The 19,006-nt window shown below is 41.0% G+C and overlaps 1 protein-coding gene across 1 annotated transcript in view; it reads left to right on the forward strand.

The window, feature by feature from the left end:
- The first annotated feature begins 1,599 nt into the window (after positions 1-1,599).
- PYGO1 (pygopus family PHD finger 1) overlaps positions 1,600-19,006 on the forward strand; it is a 28,386-nt gene continuing 10,979 nt past the window's right edge. The window contains exons 1-2 of the mRNA XM_004274654.3: positions 1,600-2,256; positions 18,740-18,825. Coding sequence (XP_004274702.1) covers positions 2,208-2,256; positions 18,740-18,825 — 135 coding nt within the window. The 5' untranslated portion in view covers positions 1,600-2,207. The remainder of the gene's footprint in view (positions 2,257-18,739; positions 18,826-19,006) is intronic.

Consider the following 19,006-nt stretch of genomic DNA (forward strand, 5'->3'; position numbering starts at 1 on the left):
AGCTTTAGGGAATATAATAAAGAATTCAAAATCTCTTAGCAATGATTTTTCTCAACGACTTTTCTTGCACTAAGGATCATGTAATAAAACTCTACGCTTCCATACTGCCTGATATTTTTCAAAGTGGTTTCACATCTTCTCTCAGTGACCCTGTGAGGTAAAGTGAGGATCCAATACTTAGCATTCGCTTGAGTTTATCACACTTACCAAAACCCTGTCAATCCGTTGACCAAGGGCCACTTCCAGTTCTGTTATTCATGCATTCATTCAACAACAAAATTTTTTTTGAACACTTGCCAGTCATTGTTAGGTACAAAGAATTGTGGACTGGATAAAATTCCTGCCCGCATGGAGCTTACATTCTAGTTGTGGGACGGGGAGGGGGGAGGGGGGGAGCTCTCCTTATACGTGCCTTCTGTAAAAATTTCCCTAACCTGTCCTAGTCTGAATCTTCAAATTACGAATTTCCCCCAAAACTTATTAAATGAGAAAGGATAACACTTGTCCCATGGTCACACCATATCTTGTCATTTAAAGCTGATTCCTCTGCTGTGGTGCCGGTCTGTCACGTAGCCCTTAAGGCTGTAACACTGGCTTCATGTTTACATCTGTTCTGACATTATATGTGCAAGTGAATGAGTTCTATGGGTCTTGTCTCTGAAAGGAAGAGACTCCTATTTGTAGTTAGTTCTAAGCCCTCATATGATTAATGAGTGCTTCTCAGTGATTCTGGATCAAAATAATCAGTCTCACCTGATTGAAGATTAGAGTCTGCACCTACAGATTCTCTTTAGTAGGATAACTGGAAACCTAACAAACAGGGAGAACAGTTTCGTGAAAGTAAGCCAAAGAATGTCAGAGATAGTAGAGACCTCAGGGATGTAGCCACACTGCCTTTTCAAGATCTGAAATCTGAGACTCAGAGAGGTTACCTAAGTTGCCTCAGGTCACACAGCCTAAACGATGGATGTGGAATCAGTAACCAAATACAATCTACAATCACATGGGGGCGAGGAGATCCTTCTCCTAAAATTTAACGTCTACATCAAGTCCCGGCGCCTCACCGCTTCCACCCATCCCCCTTTCTTGTATTAATTACGCATCGCTCTTTTTTGAAGAATCGGGTCGTTAAAACTTGCAGCTGGGGCATTCCACAAACAGGTGTCCAGATCACTGACACATAGTCGGGGAATCTGGGTCTCCACCTGCCCGCCTGCCCGCCGAGAACTCTCCAGCTCCCGCGTACAAAGTTTGCTCGGCTCATACATTCCTCTTTCAGATCCCTGGCCGCGAGGCCAAGATGCCTGCTGCGGCCTCCGAAGAAGTTCGGAGATGCAGTTTCCTCGCAGAAGCCGGGCCGGGGTGCGTCGGCCGCCGAGCTGAGCGTCCTCTGGCTCGGTGGCGGCGGGGGAGCGCCGGGCGCCTGTAGGCGCGGGGCTGGGCGGGGCGGCCCCTCGGCGCGCGCTGCCCGCCCCGGCTCCCAGGGCCGCGGGCCCGCTAGCCCCGCGTGGAGCGAGAGGCGCGCGCGGGCCGTGGGGGCTGGGCCGAGGCGGAGCGCAAGGCGGCGGCGGCGGCGGCAGGAGGCACCGCGGGACGAGGCAGCGGCCCCCGCCCCCCAAAGTCCGTCCCCGCGCGGGGCTGGGGAGCTCGGGGCGGGGAAGCCGCGGGGCCGCGCCACGTCCCTCGCCCGCCCCAGAGCGGGTTTTGCAGGCGGCTCTAAGCTGGGGGCTTTTGTGTCTGCGACTCGGGAGCGGCGAGAGCGCAGACCTCATCCTCAGAGGGCGCTGTGAGTGCGCCGCCAGGGCCGGGCCGCCCGCCTCCCGCCTCCCCTGTCAGCGGCTCCTGAGGCGGCGGTGGCGGCGGCGGCGGCGGCGAAGAAGAAGGAGTGGGAGGAGGCGGCGGCGGCGGCGGCGCACTCGTCCTCCGCACACGCCGGCCCCGGGCGGGGGGCCGCCCCCAGGCCGCTCTCCCGCCGCCGCCGCTGAGCCCGGGTGGCCCCAGCACGCTGCCCGGCCGCCCCGAGGCCTCGTCCTCCTCCCAAACTTTGCAAAGTCGGCCCGCGTCCCCACCGCCCTCGGCCGCGCCTCACCTCGGAGGCTCGCCTCGCAGCCGCAGCGGCCCCGCGAGGAGGAGGAGGAGCCGCCGCCGCAGCATCAAAGAGACCGAATTCCCGCGGCCTGGGGGGGAGTCATGCTTTGCGGTCTGTAATGTCAGCAGAACAGGAGAAGGATCCCATTTCGCTGAAGAGAGTTCGAGGTAACCGAGAAGGGCGCCGGGTTGAAGGGAGCGGGGGGAGCGGGGCGCGCGGGGGCCGTGTGCCCGCCGGCCGGGAGGCAACGGGGCTCTGTCCGGGCCTAACTCCGCGCAGCCCGCGTCCCGCCTGCGCCCCGGGGCTCGGGCTGCGGTCGGAGGCGCGCGGCCGCCGCGTCCCCTGTGCCGAGCCCTGGCCGCCCCGACTTTGTGTTAGGAGGCAGTTGAAGCCGCACTCAGCATCCCTTCATACCCCGCTCCTCGCCCACCTTACCTCGTTGGCCAGACACAGCACAATAGGCAGCTCAGAGGGTGAGAAAGAAACACCCCCTGGCAGAGACCACGAACGATGCCCTCCACCCCCCCCCAAAAAGTAAGTTGGACCGCACTGGAGTTGACGCTCTTGCAGAAGGTGTGCCGGGCCTCCGTGTCTCTCCCAGCCCCCCTTCCCATTCTCCAAAAGACAACAAACATACAGCTTTATTTTCCTTAGGCTTAAGAGGAGAACCTGTATTCATTCAAAAGGCTTTTCTCTATTGGCTTATGGATAAGAATCAAATCGCCCCAAATCAGTTTTATACACGGCTGGCTTGCTTCTTCCTTGCACACTAGTTAGGAATTTTCCTGCTGCCTTACTATCTAAGAAGTATCAGAGGGAACGATGTGCCAGACAAAAGATAACGCATGTAAGTTCACAGACACCCAAGTGCCGTCTGGAAATTTGGGGAGTATCCTCCAGCTCTTATTTCCAGCTTTCAATAGGGTTCAGGACGAAAGTCCCAAAGTTGAAGTAATACTGTTTGTTCAGTAAGCAAATATTTATTGAACATCTACTGTGTGCCCGGCACTGTTTTTGGCACTGGAATACCGCGGTGAACAAAGCAAAAAGACCATCTGCACCCAGGAGGAATGCACACTCTTGTAGGGTAAACAAATGATGAACAAATAAAAGGTATAGGATGCCAAATGGTAAGTGGTATGGAGAAAATCAAAGCAGGGAGAGTGGTTAGAAAATATGTATGGGGGTGGAGAGGTAGCAATTATGTATAAGAGGGCTCAGCTGGAAGATGATGTTTGAGCAAAGACCCAAAGGAAGTGACAGAGCAGAGCCATATGGATATGTGTGGGAATAGCAGTGTTGGCAAAAGGAACAGCAAGTGCAAAGGCCCTGGGTCTGGAATTTGCCTAGTGTGTTCAAGCAACTGCAAAGAAGCTATTGTGAGTGAGCAAAGGGAGAGTAGTGTGAGCTGAGCTGAAGTATGGGGTGAATGTGTATTGGCCTTGTGAGCCATTTAAAAGATTTGGGCTTGTACTCTGAGATAGCGCCTGGATGATTTTGTGTAGAAGAGTGAGTGATCTGCCTTATGTTTTTTTGTTGTTTTTTTTTGCGGTGCGCTGGCCTCTCACTGTTGTGGCCTCTCCCGTTGCGGAGCACAGGCTCCGGACGCGCAGGCTCAGCGGCCATGGCTCACAGGCCCAGCCGCTCCGTGGCATGTGGGATCTTCCCGGACCGGGGCACGAACCCGTGTCCCCTGCATCGGCAGGCGGACTCTCAACCACTGCGCCACTGGGGAAGCCCTGCCTTATGTTTTTAACTGGCTGCTCTGCGGAGAATAGACTGTAGAGAACAAGGGCTAAAGCAGGGAGGCTAGTTAGGAAGTTATTGAAATAATCCTTTCATCCAAACAGGATAAAGTGCTTTATAAATCAGTAAGTAGTAAGGTAAATTTCCAATTGACTTAAGTGATGTAGAGATCAAGGACCACAGCCATTCATCTATGTTTTTGTTCCTTGTGACTAGAGATTAAACCTATAGAACTGGCTTGTGACACAGTGACAATGTGATATCCAAATAACATCACTTGAGTATTTAGTTAGAGATTGATTTTCTTAGCCATTTAAGCAAAAACATAATTTAGAGCAGGATATTGTTTTTACAGGCTTAATAGCACAATCTTTCATTTGGTGAAGGTTTTCTATTTCAACTTTCTTTTCTCTTTGTTGTTATGAATTGCCAAAGCCTTTAAGGAATAGACCTTTCTGAGATAGTTATTTCTTTGATATGTTTGCCATGTTATTTTGCCTACTATTAAAAATTACTTTGGGGTTGAAGGAAAAGAAAGCTTTATCAAGTTTATACCTTTGAACTCAATTATCAGTCTTAATCAAATGTAATTTTAAATAAAATTGATGGGTATTTTATTGTGCATCAAGACTACAGATCTGTCTTTGTTTTATTACAACTGCTGGTTTTAAGTTTGATGCCCTAGTTGTTGGAAGTTGACTTAGGTGTCAGCTCAAGAATATTCTGAGAGTCAAGTACCAAAATAAAAGACAAAGCACTTTTTAAAATAAAAAGCCAATATGAAGAGGGGTTTTTATTATGTCATTTTGTACTAATTAGAACATTAATTTTTAAAACATTTTAAAATTATTTTATAATCCATAAAAGGTACCAGATTATCTACATGAGCTCTTCCGAAGCACAATTCTGCTGAACTTCACTGCCCTGGAGCTTCTAGTTATAATTTATATCATCAGACTGCACGTAGAATGTGGTGTTTGCAGAGCATAATCTCTTGAACAGTGCTTCTCAAACTGTTTCTTATCCAATGATATATATATAATCAGACTTTTTAATGGTTATGTATTTATTTCATGGGTATTATCAAAAATATAAGCTATCAAACCTTTTGCTTAGGATAAGACTAAGATGTAGATAAATAGACATATCTTTATATATAGAGAAAGACCTATATATTTTTTTAAATTTAAAGGAATTACTAGAAAATAATATTATAGACATAACTCAGATATGGCAGAATTATGACAATGTGAATGACTAAGGACTTCGTAGACCAAAAGCATCGTAATCCCCTAGGATGCTTATTCAAAATGTAGCTTCCTGGACACACAGAATCAGAATTTCTGAGAGATTTCTCTGCATCTTTAACAAGCTCCCCCGGTGTTCCTTATGTACACTAAAGTTTGAGAACTGCTGCTGGTAGACCTAGATTGTGAAGGTAAGTGGACTAGAGGAAGCTGATCGGTGGTTTTCCAAACTTGTCCTGATAGTTTATTTATTAATTTTAATTTTACTTTTTAAAATATTTATTTATTTGGTTGCGCTGGGTCTTAGTTGCGGCACGCAGGCTCCTAAGTTGTGGCTCGCCAGCTCCTCAGCTGTGGCATGTGAACTCTTAGTTGCGGCATGCATGTGGGATCTAGTTCCCTGACCAGGGATCGAACCCGAGCCCCCTGCATTGGGAGCCTGGAGTCTTACCACTGTACCACCAGGGAAGTCCCTGTCCTGATATTTTAATATTAGATTCACAATTGCTATTTAATGGCAAAGTATCTTACTCCTGTTTCCTACCAGTTCTTACCACTCCCCAAACCCTCAGCCCTGGGTTGTAAGACAGATCCATGAGGATAGGTGCAATATCTTGATTATCCTTCTGTTTCTTTCCTAATTGCCTTGCTCACAGTAAATACCAAATGGACGAATGAGTGAATACTTGAAGGAACTGATTCGTATCGTTATGCTGCTTTCGGATTGTCTGTAGCCCCTCCCACCACTTTTACTTGCCCTTTTTCCTTATTCTAACCAACACTCCCATTATCCAGTATTTTTAGAACTCTTAGGTGTTGATCTGATGACGCTATTCATTCGTTTATTCAACAAATATTTGTTGGGCAGTTATAGTGCCAGACAGTGAGAATACATTGATTAAGAAGACATAATACCTGTCTTCAAGAACTTTTAGTGTAGTCTGGGATACTGACAAATAAGTAATCAATTACAAACAGCATGATAAATGCTGTGATAATCTACAGGAAATAAAGGAACGTATATAACCTATCTTTAAGGGAGTCAAGGAAGGCCTCCTGGAGGAGAGTTCTACGAAGTGGTGGGTGTTCCTTTGTTTTAAATGATGTAGAAAGAGCAGCAAGGAGGATGAGGGATGAGAAAAAGGTCTAGGAAGTTAGTGGTGATTTTGAGAAGGCATTTTTGGGAGAAAACTACATTTCAAAGTAGTGAATATTAAGTGGTGACGATATAATTTAAAAGAAGCTTGGTGATAGAAGGAAAGACATAGCCAATAACTTGGAAAGAGAGTCAAGAGGAAGTTTGTATGGGTTCTCTTTATTTTTTCTCCCTTGAAAAATGACAGACATATTAGTAGACAAACAAAAGAACCTGATTTAGAAGGAGAGGGGAGAAACTGAAAAAGCAACAGAAAGAGAGGATAATTCATTAATAAAGCATTCAGTATGTGTTTTTTAATATCTGCCATGTGCTAGGTATTCGCTGTTGTGGAAGCTGGGCATTAGACAGACAAGACTCCTCATAAATCAGGTTTCTGCATATGAGAGAAGGAATAGCAACAAGGATGCAAATGAAGAGTTAGTCTTGGGGAAAAAAAGAGAAAATGAAGGAAGAAAAACAAATTTAGAGATGAATAAGGAAGTTGAAGCATTCATTTCAGATGAAATGCTTTTTTTTTTTAAACATACATGCCACATTTATTGTTTCAAATACAGTTATGTCTGATTTATTACTGATTTTGCCTGAAGAAGTTAAGATAGCAGACTTAATGACTCATATCAGAACTATGGTGAACACTATATAGTATCAAGATAACTCCATCTAGACTATGAACAAATGATAGTTCTTTAGTAAAAGTAGAAATTTCTCTAGTCATGAGGCAAAAGTGATTAAGTAGCTATCTGCTTTTAAAAGACTGTGCACCCTCAGATGAAACACTTTTAACCAGAGTTAGAAATGACATTGGAGAGGTAAGCATGTATTTTAGAATGGCATAGTAACACAAAAATGTCACAGAAGTGCTAAAAGTAGACTGTACTAAAAAATATAGACCATCTTGATCAGAGAAGTGTATGGAAGATTTGGATTAAGATTGAAGAGGAAGCATAATTTACAGTCACAGAATTGAGGGAAAGAACTGATGAGAGAAAGTCTGCAGGAAAGGATTGGGGGTTTTTGTTGTTTTGTTTTTTAATTGGCATATGTAAGGGCTAGGCAGAGTGTCAGGGAAACGAGTTTGGTTTTCAACACATTGAATGAATATCCCCCTGGGATGTTGCAGTGTGTGCAACAGATACACATGGTTTGGACTGAGGCGGGTGGTCTGAGCCAGAAATAGAGATCTGGAAGTTATCAGTAAACATGTGAATACTAATTGATGCCTTGGGAGTAGATGAGCTCACCCAAGAGAGTGAAGAGTGAGAAGAGAAAAGCATTGAGAAACGCAACTTTAGGAACACTAACATTTAGGAGATAAAAGGGGAAAGAGGACCCTGAAAAACAGAATGCGAAGGAGTAGCCAGAGAGGTAGAGGAGAAAACTGTAAGAGAATGGTGTCAGATATATAACAGGAAGAATAAATTTATGAGGGGGAGATAAATGGATTTTGTTGTTAACAAGTAGAATGAAAGGTGTCTATCTGTGAGAACTCCAGCCTGTTCTTTCTCCCATATTCCCTAACCTGATGAAGATCATTTATCTAGTGATCCAAACCCATGCCCCACTGCAACTCAGCACTGTCCCAGATTATCTGTCTCCTTAGTATGTTTTGAACCCATCATCTCCTCAGTCTTTCCACAACCACTTCTTTAGTTCAGGTTTTGATTATCTCTTTGCTTATTATAATAACCCTATCACTGGTTTCAGTGGCCTCCCGTTTTGACTTTCTTAACCCATTTTGCACATTGTTACTTACTGCTGGTGGTAAGTAACTACCATCTATTGAGTACTTACCAAGCAGTTTGCTAAGTAATTTAAATGGATCATCTTGCTTAATCCTCTCAATAACCCTATAAGCTGGCTGATATCATCATTCTAGGTTTGTAATTGAGGAATTGATATTCAGAGAGGTTAAGTAATATGTGGTTAAGTAACATATTCAAGTTTACCCAGCTAGTAAGTGGCAAAGCTAGAACTTAAATTCTAGGGCCCCAAATCTTAGCCGGTATGTTCCATTGCTATAATTCTTCCCAAACACAATTTAGTCATGTTACTCTTTTTTGTAAAATTCTTCATTGGTTCCCCATTGCATTTAGGATAAAAATCCAATCTTCTTATATTAGCCCAATCCAACCTTCTTATATTTTTATTTGGCCCAGGCCTACCACTTAGTCCTCCATCCTTCCTATTCCATGAAATGCTTACCCTTGTCTCCCATGCTCCAGTTCTGAAATAGTCACATTTCCTCTCTAGATGTTGTCATGATCTCTCATGTCTTTAAATTTTTCTTTGCACATTCTGTTCCTTCTGCTAGGCATGCCCTCTTTTTTCCCGACTTTGGTAAGATACTCATCCTCAAAGCTTCAGCTCCACCAATACTGCCCATTATTCGAGGTATTGACATTATTGTGTAGAGTCAGCTTCACACTTGGATGCCATCCACCCACCCTTCTAAGCTTTACCTTTGTGAGCAGCCTTAAACCTCATGTACCTCAGGAATGCAAAGATCATTAGTTTGGGGCGAACAGCTGGCACAAGAACCACAAATATATGAAACTTTAAATCACTGATGTTGAGGGCTTTCTGAATTTAGTATTTATTACATACCCAGATTGATCTAGGTTTGGGGCATCACATAGCAGACACTTTCTGCCTTGCATTCTAAAAGGAAATAATGTCTTTTTCACTTCAATCATATAAGACCATTTTGCCAAATGCTTAATGGAATTCATACAATACTATATTCACATTTTTTTTTTATTTTTTAATTTTTTTTTGCGGTACGTGGGCCTCTCACTGCTATGGCCTCTCCCGCCGCGGAGCACAGGCTCCGGACGCGCAGGCCCAGCGGCCATGGCTCACGGGCCCAGCCGCTCCGCGGTATGTGGGATCTTCCTGGACCGGGGCACGAACCCGCGTCCCCTTCGTCAGCAGGTGGACTCTCAACCACTGCGCCACCAGGGAAGCCCTATGTTCACATATTAATTCACAATATTTCCATTCCATGGTAGAGACCAGTATTACAGAAGTATGTGTTTCAGGTGAAGATAAAGCTGTTAGCTAAGATGTTCACATCCATAGTAAATGGTAGAGTAAACTGACATTATATCCCAGACTTCTCTGCTGTTGTGAAAAACCGATACTTGAGTGTCCAATGATTGTGCTGACACTGCTGGCTATTAGATATTTTGAGAGGATGATAAATACTATAGAAGCCGAAATGAAGTGCACTAGTGGTATAGTTTAGTCTAAAGGAAAGCAAAATGCAAACTAATAATTGAGTACCCATTGTGTGCCAGGCAATGTGTTAGGCACTGTCTTAGTCCGTTTGAGCTGCTGTAACAATACCGTAGACTGGGTGGCTTGTAAACAACAAACATTTTATTTCTTACAATTCTGGAGGCTAGAAAGTCCAAGATCAAGGTGCCAGCAGATTTGGTGTCTGATGAAGACCCACTTCGTGGTTCATAGACAACAATCCTTCTCACTCTGTCCTAACGTGCGGAAGGGGCTAGGGAACTCTCCCAGGTCTGTTATATAAGGGCACTAACTCTCCCAGATCTGTTTTATAAGGGCAGAGCCCGCATGACCTAATCTCCTATCAAAGGCCCCATCTCCTAATACCATCATAATGAGGATTAGGATTTCAACATACGAATTTTGGGGGAAAACAAACCTGGGTTGAGTCATTTAATGAGCCTAGAATACATCCTTATACCACATACACATATTAAAATAACACTTATTTGGAATAATAATGAAGCAAGTCTCTTTAAAGGGAAATGTTGATTATAAAATATTTTAAAATAATGTAGTCACATTACTTATGAGGACAGTCACTGTCACAAACCAAACCATTATTGTGAATAAAGTGAGTTTAACAAAGGAAAAATTTAAATATATTAAAGGCACACTGCTATCTAGTGTACAGAATAATGCCTTCACTCCCTTTTAAGGACATGGGGCCAGAATAGATTGAGTCTTTAATAGGAAGAATAAAGAAGTTGTAACTAGACCTAAAAAAAAAAAAAATGCATAAAAGGCCTAAAGTAAATAATCCGCTCTTTACAAAATAAAAAGTACTTACAAATAAAAGAATGATTTTATACTTACAAACAGATTTCATATGAAAAGATCATTGATTTGTAGCGTCTTTAGATGGGGAAGAAATTGTATCATTTAGTAGGTTGGACTCTCCTCTAAGACTACAAGTAGAGAAACAACTTAAGCTTCCAGCTCTAAATAAAGGTTAAAGGGTGAAAGGAGAGGTAAAACTATTTTTGTGCTTAATTGAGATTGATTGGCATAATGAAAAGTGATAATATATAGATAAAATTCCTTAACTTAAGATGAGAGAGGTTTCTTTTTCTATTGTTGGTATCACCCTTTCCCACTTCTCTTCCGCCTTGTGCATTCGGAGGGCTCTGGGAAGGTAGGAGTGAAGAGATGAGTTGAAGAAATTCAATTATTAACAGAAGGATCAGAGTAGCCACTGTTACAACAAGATTTGGAAGTTCCCGTTTTCTTGGTTCTGTGCTTCACAACTCTCAACTTCTGGCTGAATGTTCATGGTTTACCTTGCAGAGTCAGCTGCAGCAGATATGTAGAGCAGATAGAGAGACGCTTTGGTACCAAAAGTTATTAAGGTAACCTAAATAACTAGCTTTATGACCACTACTTTCCCCTCCCCTTGCACTTCGTTTTTAAAGAGTAATAATTAGGGCTTCCCTGGTGGCGCAGTGGTTGGGCGTCCGCTTGCTGATGCAGGGGACACGGGTTCGTGCCCCGGTCCGGGAAAATCCCACATGCCGCGGAGCGGCTGGGCCCGTGAGCCATGGCCGCTGAGCCTGCGCGTCCGGAGCCTGTGCCCCGCAACGGGAGAGGCCACAACAGTGAGAGGCCCGCGTACCGCAAAAAAAAAAAAAAAAAAAAGAGTAATAATTACAGAAATTCTTGGTAGCTTATATTCTGATTAGCCCCAATGACCATGAATCTGATCTAACAGTACTTATTAACATCATGGAGATGACAGAACCACCAGTGTTACATATAGCAGTGGGAGGGACCTGGGTAAGGCCAAGAGTCAGAGCCATTGGAAATGTTACATAGTTAACTTTTTAGATGAACAATAAGTGAGGCAACTGAGACCAGTGGGAACTTGAAGATTGTTTTATGGAGGGAAATATTAGACTCTTAAATAAAAAACTAATACTATAAAACTCAATTTTCAAAAAAGAATTTTAGGTGGTTTTGCTTACAGATTACTTGAAAATAATGAATTTATTTAACTGATTCCAAATGTCAGAGTTTTGCCTTACAGTAAATACAGGAATTATCATTAAAGTTTTAGAAAATGAACAGAGATGGTAGATACTAACCATTAAGAGTACGTTTTGTCCATCTTTAACTTACAGCATTTTAATAGTAAAATTATAATTATTCAGTAGTCTTAATAATGCTGTGAATGGTAATTTATATATTCTAGATTAGAGACTAATTTGTTAATAACTTTTTATTTTTTAAGAATTACCTTTTTCTGTTGATACTTTTGTTATAATGAAATACCCATAAAAAATGTTAGGAAGGACAGGACTTTGATGTTTGGACCTTTTGTTTATTTATATAGCCACTTTATTATTTGACCTCAAGTCCATTACTAATTCTTTTCCACAGAATTTCTGGGTATTCAGATTCAAGAACAACACATTTCTCTGTTCAGTATGTTAGTATATACTGTTAAGGAAAACTGCATACAAATTGTTAATATGAACTCATTAGTTCAGTGTATATAGGCTACTGAAAGTTATACATTGGTTAAGTAGTTTAGCCATTCCTGAACCATATGATTTTGAATGAATGACCTTGAGGAGTGCACTGGATCTCTCTCTTAGTTCTTTACTTACCATCTATTCAAATGGGATTACCATGTCAAATTAAAATTAAAAGATAGGAGTCCCTTTATCATTTTTTTATTAAAGATTTTTTTTAATGGTCACAACTATAATTTAATGAATGTTTATATTTTTCCCTGTTCATACTTTTTTAAAAAATTAAAGTTTAGTTTATGTACAATATTATATTAGTTTCAGGTGTACAACATAGTGATTCAGTGTTTTTTATTGATTATATTAAGATAGGAGTTCCTTTAGTTTGAACCAGAAGTTTCCATTTTTGCCTTTTGTGGGCCACTGAGGAAGACAGTATATGTATAAGATCTTAGGGAGGCAAACTACTATATTAGAAGCAGATAAACCTAGTTTTATCCAAGCAACAAAACAAAAATAAGTAATTCGAACTTCATCAAAATTAAAAACTTATGTGTTTTACATCTGATGATTCTAGTATCCTTAATATATACATAAAGAATTCTTAAAACTTAAAAGACAAACACTCTAACTAAAAAATAGGCAGAGAACTTGAATAGGCATTTCTTCAAAGAAGATAAAGAAATGGTCAATAAATACATGTAAAGATGCTCAACATCATTAGTAATTTTGGAAATGCAAATTAAAAGCACAAGGAGATACCACTTCATACTCACTAGAGTCACTATATTAAAAAAAAAACCTATAAATCTTAGGGAGAATGTGAAGAAATTAGAACTGTCAGACTTTAGAGGTGGGAACATAAAATGGTACAGCCACTGTGGAAAACGGTTGGGCAGTTCCTCAAAATGTTAATCATAGGGATACTATGTGACCCAGCAATTCCACTCCTAGGTGTATACCCAAGAGAATTGAAAACATACATTCATTTAAAAACATATGCGTAAATGCATTATTCATAGTCCCTCCAAAATAGAAACAACCCAAATGTTCACCAGCTGATGACTGGATAAACATAATGTGGAATATTGTTCAGCCATAAAAAAGAATGAAATACTAATATATAAAATTACATGGTTGAACGTCAGAAATGTTATGCTAGGTGAAAGAAGCCAAACTCAAAGCCACACATTAGGTGCTTCCCTAGTGGCACAGTGGTTGAGAGTCCGCCTGCCGATTCAGGGGACACGGGTTCGTGCCCTGGTCTGGGAAGATCCCACATGTCCGGGAAGATCCCACATGCTGCGGAGCGGCTGGGCCCGTGAGCCATGGCCACTGAGCCTGCGGGTCCGGAGCCTGTGCTCCTTAACGGGAGAGACCACAACAGTGAGAGGCCCGCGTACCGCAAAAAAAAAAAAAAAAAAAGCCACACATTATATGGCTAACAGGTATGGGGTTTCTTTTTGGGGTGCTGATAATGTTCTGGAATTAAATAGTGGTGATGGTTACACAGCCTGGTGAATATGCCCAAAACCCACTGAATTGTACACCTAAAAGCAAAAGAAAAACAAATACTAGTTTTAGATTTCAGAGCTGCTTTTTTACCAGGGGTATGATCCGTACCTTTACAATTCCATTTCTTTTTCTTTCTTTTTTTAAAATGGGGATGATTTTCCTCATAGGTTTGTTATGAAGATTAAGTGAAAGAACATAGATACAGATATAAACTTCTAAGATGGTAGAACAAAGCTACCGTACAGATTCTCTTCTAAATTTCAAGTGAAATGAACCAAAACAGTTTTAAAAAACAGCAAAAATGTCAGCGATAGCAGCAAACAAGGGAAGTGGCATTGCCCGGTAACATAAATCTGGAACAGGGTGAAATCTGGATCACTGTTTTAGGCTTCTAAAACAATCCCTGCCCCTTGGAAGCTGCTGGTGATTTACAAAATTTTGAGAATTACTAATAACCTCAAGTCTGGAGAAAAGCAAATTAAATGAGTAGTCTTGTCTTCTCACTCCTTTGAGTAAGAAAAAAATGAGTGAAACGGGAAGTTTTTGTTGTTGTTTTTAAAGGACTCTCTGACAGAAAAGAAGCCTTCAGGGATACAAATTGAATCAGAGGACTCAACGGAATCCTCCCATGTGAATGGGTTACTGCACCCCCCTACTAGGTAGATGTGCATTTAACAAAATCTTAGAATTAAGAGCCTGGATGTTTCAAGGAAGCACAACAGGTTAATCTTACTAACATAGGCAAGCATTATAAAGAGAATATTAGCAAATCCAGTCACATAAATATAACATTCATATAAAAATTAGTAAGTTGGGTTTACTAACATAGGAATGTCAGGCTGGGTTCAACATTAAAATAAGGTAAAGGGGACTTCCCTGGTGGCACAGTCGTTAGGAATCCACCTGCCAATGCAAGGGATATGGGTTCGAGCCCTAGTCCAGGAAGATCCCACATGCCGCGGAGCAACTAGGACTGAGTGCCACAATTACTGAAGCCTGCATGCTCTAGGGCCCACGAGCTACAACTACTGAGTCCACGTGCCACAACTACTGAAGCCCGTGCGCCTAGAGCTGGTGCTCCACGAGAGAAGCCACTGCAATGAGAAGCCCACGCACCACAACAGAGTAGCCCCCACTCGCCACAACTAGAGAAGACCCAACACAGCCAAAAATAAATAAATAAATAAATTTATAAATAAATTTATAAAAATAAATAATGTAAAGGAAAAACATCATATGATTATCTCAATAGATGCAAGCCATCTAAGCCAGGCAAACAATCTTAGATAAGAATAAAAGGGAGTCAAAGTTATGCACATTAAATCAGAGCTTAAAAGGTCTGGGCAAAGTTACAAGATAAAAATAAAAGCATGATAATTATGTAAACATACTGTAGCAAACTAGTGAACTGACACAAAGAATAAGAAGAGAAAGAGCATGCAGAAGATGAAGAACCCATAACCTACAGGACAGAAGGAAATAACTCTCATGTACTTCAAGTTGTAGAACTTAAATAAAATAAGAGCTCAAAGACAAGATAATATTAAAACACAGAAGAAGGGTAAATTGCAGACCTAAGGAAATAAATTGACTAAAACAACATATATAGAGAACAAATTAGAAACAGAATAAAGATAGTTAACAATTAAGTTACATAATAGAAAAACTTCAGATAATCAGATTAAGTGCAGATGAAAAAGACTAGTCAGATGAGCTAATAGGTATGGAGCTAAAATATCTCCCCAGCATAATGATAATTAGTACCCCTGAAATAGAGCACTGAACAAATAGAGTGGGAAAAAAAGTATTCAAAGATATGAGAAAAGAAAATTTACCTGAAATGAAGAATCTAGAGATAGAAAATACCCTGCTAAATTTAGGGAGGGAAAAAGAAGAATAAGATGTGATACTATACTATCCTCAACTTTCAAAGCAGGAAGTCACTTGACACCATCTAAAGATTGAAAAAAGAAAAACCATAATTTCTCCAACTTAATGTTTTTCTTGTTGTCTTTTCTTAGCCTTAGAGAATTATTTTCAAAAATTTCTCTTTTGGTGAAGAAACATTTAGCGTATTCTTCAGTTTAATTTATTTCTTTTTCCTTTATTAAATTCTAATAAAGTTAAAATTTAATGCTTTTATTTAAAAAATAATAGCCCATTTTTGTAAAGGTATTACTATCACAAATTTATACACAGGAGGAAAAGTAGGTAGGTAGATAGTAAGCTAAATCTCTGGAATGATGTTAACGTAGGAGTAATACTATTTTCAGCCTGGGAGGTGTTAGAAATATGTATCAGTCAGAGTCCAGCCAGGAGACAGAAACCAGACTAGCTATTTTAAAATTTATTTATTTATTTGTCCTTGGCTGTGTTGGGTCCTCGTTGCGGTGCACGGGCCTGTCACTGCGGTGGCCTCTCCCGTTGTGGAGCACGGGCTCCAGGCGGGTGCGCTTCAGTAGTTGCGGCAGGCAGGCTCAGCATTTGTGGCTCATGGGCTCTAGAGCGCAGGCTCAGTAGTTGTGGTGCACGGGCTCAGCTGCTCCGCAGCATGCGGGATCCTCCCGGACCAGGGCTTGAACTTGTGTCCCCCGTGCCGGCAGGCGGACTCCCAACCACCGCACCACCAGGGAAGCCCCAGACTAGTTATTTTTAATGGAAAGAATTTGATATAAAGTATTGTTAACAGATATTAAACTGGCAAAATAGGATACTAAAGTTTTTACAGAGGTAACAACTGTGGGAAGCAGCTACCATTCTTAAGGCTGAAGGACATAGGAAAGAGGTTGGAATTATTAAAATATATAAACTCACAAGAGGGTCCCTGTGGAGTTTAAACTCAGGTCTCTGAGAAGGGGGTGCTGCTTAGGCTGGTACGAATGCCTGTGGGGTTAGAGGATGGGCCCTATGGGCCTGGGACTCAGACACCAGGTGCTGATGTCTCTGAGGAGGGCACAACCAGGCTATCTGGGATAATATGTGAGCTAAATAAAAACAGTGTTATTTTGTTCTAGATGGCTAGCCAGAACAGGGAGTACCTTTCCACTTATTAGAAGTCTTCCTCTTTGTCCCTCAATAGGGCTTTTAAAAAGTTTTTGTTCATACTGATCTTGTGCACTTCTTAAATTTATTGCTAGCCATTTTAGTTTAGTTTTGTTCCTGTTAATGAAAGCTTATCTTCTACTTTATCTTTTAACTGGTTATAGTTTATAATATGAAAGCTTTTGATGTTTAGATATTAATTTAACATCCAGAATCCTTACTAAAATTTTGTTATTGTTGTCATAGTTTTTTACCTCCACAATATTTAAACCTCTTCTAAATAGCTCTTACAGAAATCTGCTTTGCATTTTTATGTGTGGAACTATCGCCAGCATGCTGATTTCTCTTTATTGCCAAGTACCATTACTTTTCCTGAACTACTATTGTAAAGATATCATTACTGGTCTCCCTGCTTCTACCCCATTCCCATCACCAATTTATTCTCAGCACAATTGCTAATGTAATCTTTTAAAAACATAAATCGTGTTACTTTCCTGCCCAAAATCCTTAAATGATCATCCACTGTTCTTAAAATAAAATCCAAATTCCTTACCATAAACTATAAGGCTCTATGTCTCAGTTGGCTCGCGCTGCCGTAACAAAATGCCATAGACTGGGTGGCTTAAACAACAGAAATTTATTTTCTCTCAGTCTGGCGCTAGGAAGTCCAAGATCAAGGTGCCAGCTAGTTTGTCAGCTCCTGGTGAGGGCTGTCTTCCTGGCTTGTAGATAGACGCCCATCTTCTTACTTTGTCCTCATATGGCCTTTCCCACTGTTTGCATGTGGGAGGAAGGAGGGTGGAAGGGAGGAAGGGGGTGTGGAGAGAGAGAGTTCACTTTCTCTTCTTAGAAGGCCACTAATCCCATTACCCTCATGACCTAATGTAACCCTAATTACCTCCAACAGCCCCCACCTTCAAATACTATCACATTAGGGGGCAGAGTTTCAACATATGAATTGTGCGGGGACACGAGCATTTAGTTCATGACACTCTAAAATGATCTGGTCCCTGCCTGTCTCTTCAGCCTCTTCTAAAGGTGCTCTCCAGAGTTCCGTAACACACTGGCCTCTTTTAAATGTCTCAGACAGGATGACACATTCAAGCTCCTTTCTATTTATTCTCTCTGCCTAGAGGCTTTTCGTTCTGCTCTTCATATGAGAGATTTCTTATCATCTTTTAGGACTCAGTTTAAATATCTCTTTCTCGGAATCCACATGTATGAGCAAGTCTCCTATAATTCTCTGTCAACTCATTGGATTTATTTATTTATTAATCTATTACAAATATGTATTATAGTTTACTACAAATGTGTATCTATATATATGTGTACATAATTTTATTCTGTCTGCTTTTGTATATGTTCAGAATTCTCTGTAATAAAAAGTGTGTTTTTTTAATGGAAGAAAATCCCATGTTTTTTTGAACTTCTTAGATTCACAGTCAAGCTTTTGCTTTTGCTTGATCATATTGAGAAAATCATACTCACATACATTGTTGTATTTTGACAATACCTTTCAGAATTAAGAGTCACATACCTCTGATGCCATAATTCCAGTCCTAGGAATCACTTTTACATGAGTGTAAAGACATTGATACGTGGATTTTCATTGCAGAACAGCAAAGGTTTGAAAACAATCAAAATATCCATCAATAGGGAGGGGACTAGTTTAATGAATTATGGTATAATCATACTGTGAACTACTCAGTTATTAGAGAATGGAGCAGTTCTATATGTAATGACATGGAATGATTTCCAAGTAAGAAAGCAAGGTACAGACCATTGTTCCATACTAAGCATGCCATTGTTTGTGTACTCCCCAGAGATATACTGGAATTTATCTAGATTATCTTTGGAAAGATAGATCAGAAACTAGCAACAGTGTTTGCTTCAGGGATAGGAAACCAGATGACTGAAGGTTTGAGGGTGGGATGGAGAATTACTTTTTCACTGAAAGAATAATAAAAAATGCTATGGGGTAGAGGTGAATGACTGATTCTGGCTGAGATTATGGGGAAGACTTTTTGGAGAACAAAGATAATAAGAGCTTAGTATTGTTTTATCTAATAAAAATAGAAAACATATTAACAGGTAGCTATAATACATATTGCTATGAGAGATATAAATTTCACTTATAAGTAGAAATACTATCTGGATTTATTTATTTATTTATTTTTAGGTGGTGATAGTGGACTGGATGGGTTAGGAGGACCAGGTGTACAACTAGGAAGCCCAGATAAGAAAAAGCGCAAGACAAATACCCAGGTAAATTGGCATTTTCTTTAATAACAGTTTTTCTTCACTGATATGATCAGGCTATGAGGTAAATTTAACTTTCGTCGTGGGTTTTGTTTCCTATCCTAATTCAGAACCTAGTAGTGACTTCTGCAGTGATTTGTTTTTTGGGTTTTTTTTTGCTTTGCAGCTAGCGGCTATTATTGGACTG

Source organism: Orcinus orca, chromosome 2 (genome assembly GCF_937001465.1).
Source record: "Orcinus orca chromosome 2, mOrcOrc1.1, whole genome shotgun sequence".
Lineage (NCBI taxonomy): Eukaryota > Metazoa > Chordata > Mammalia > Artiodactyla > Delphinidae > Orcinus > Orcinus orca.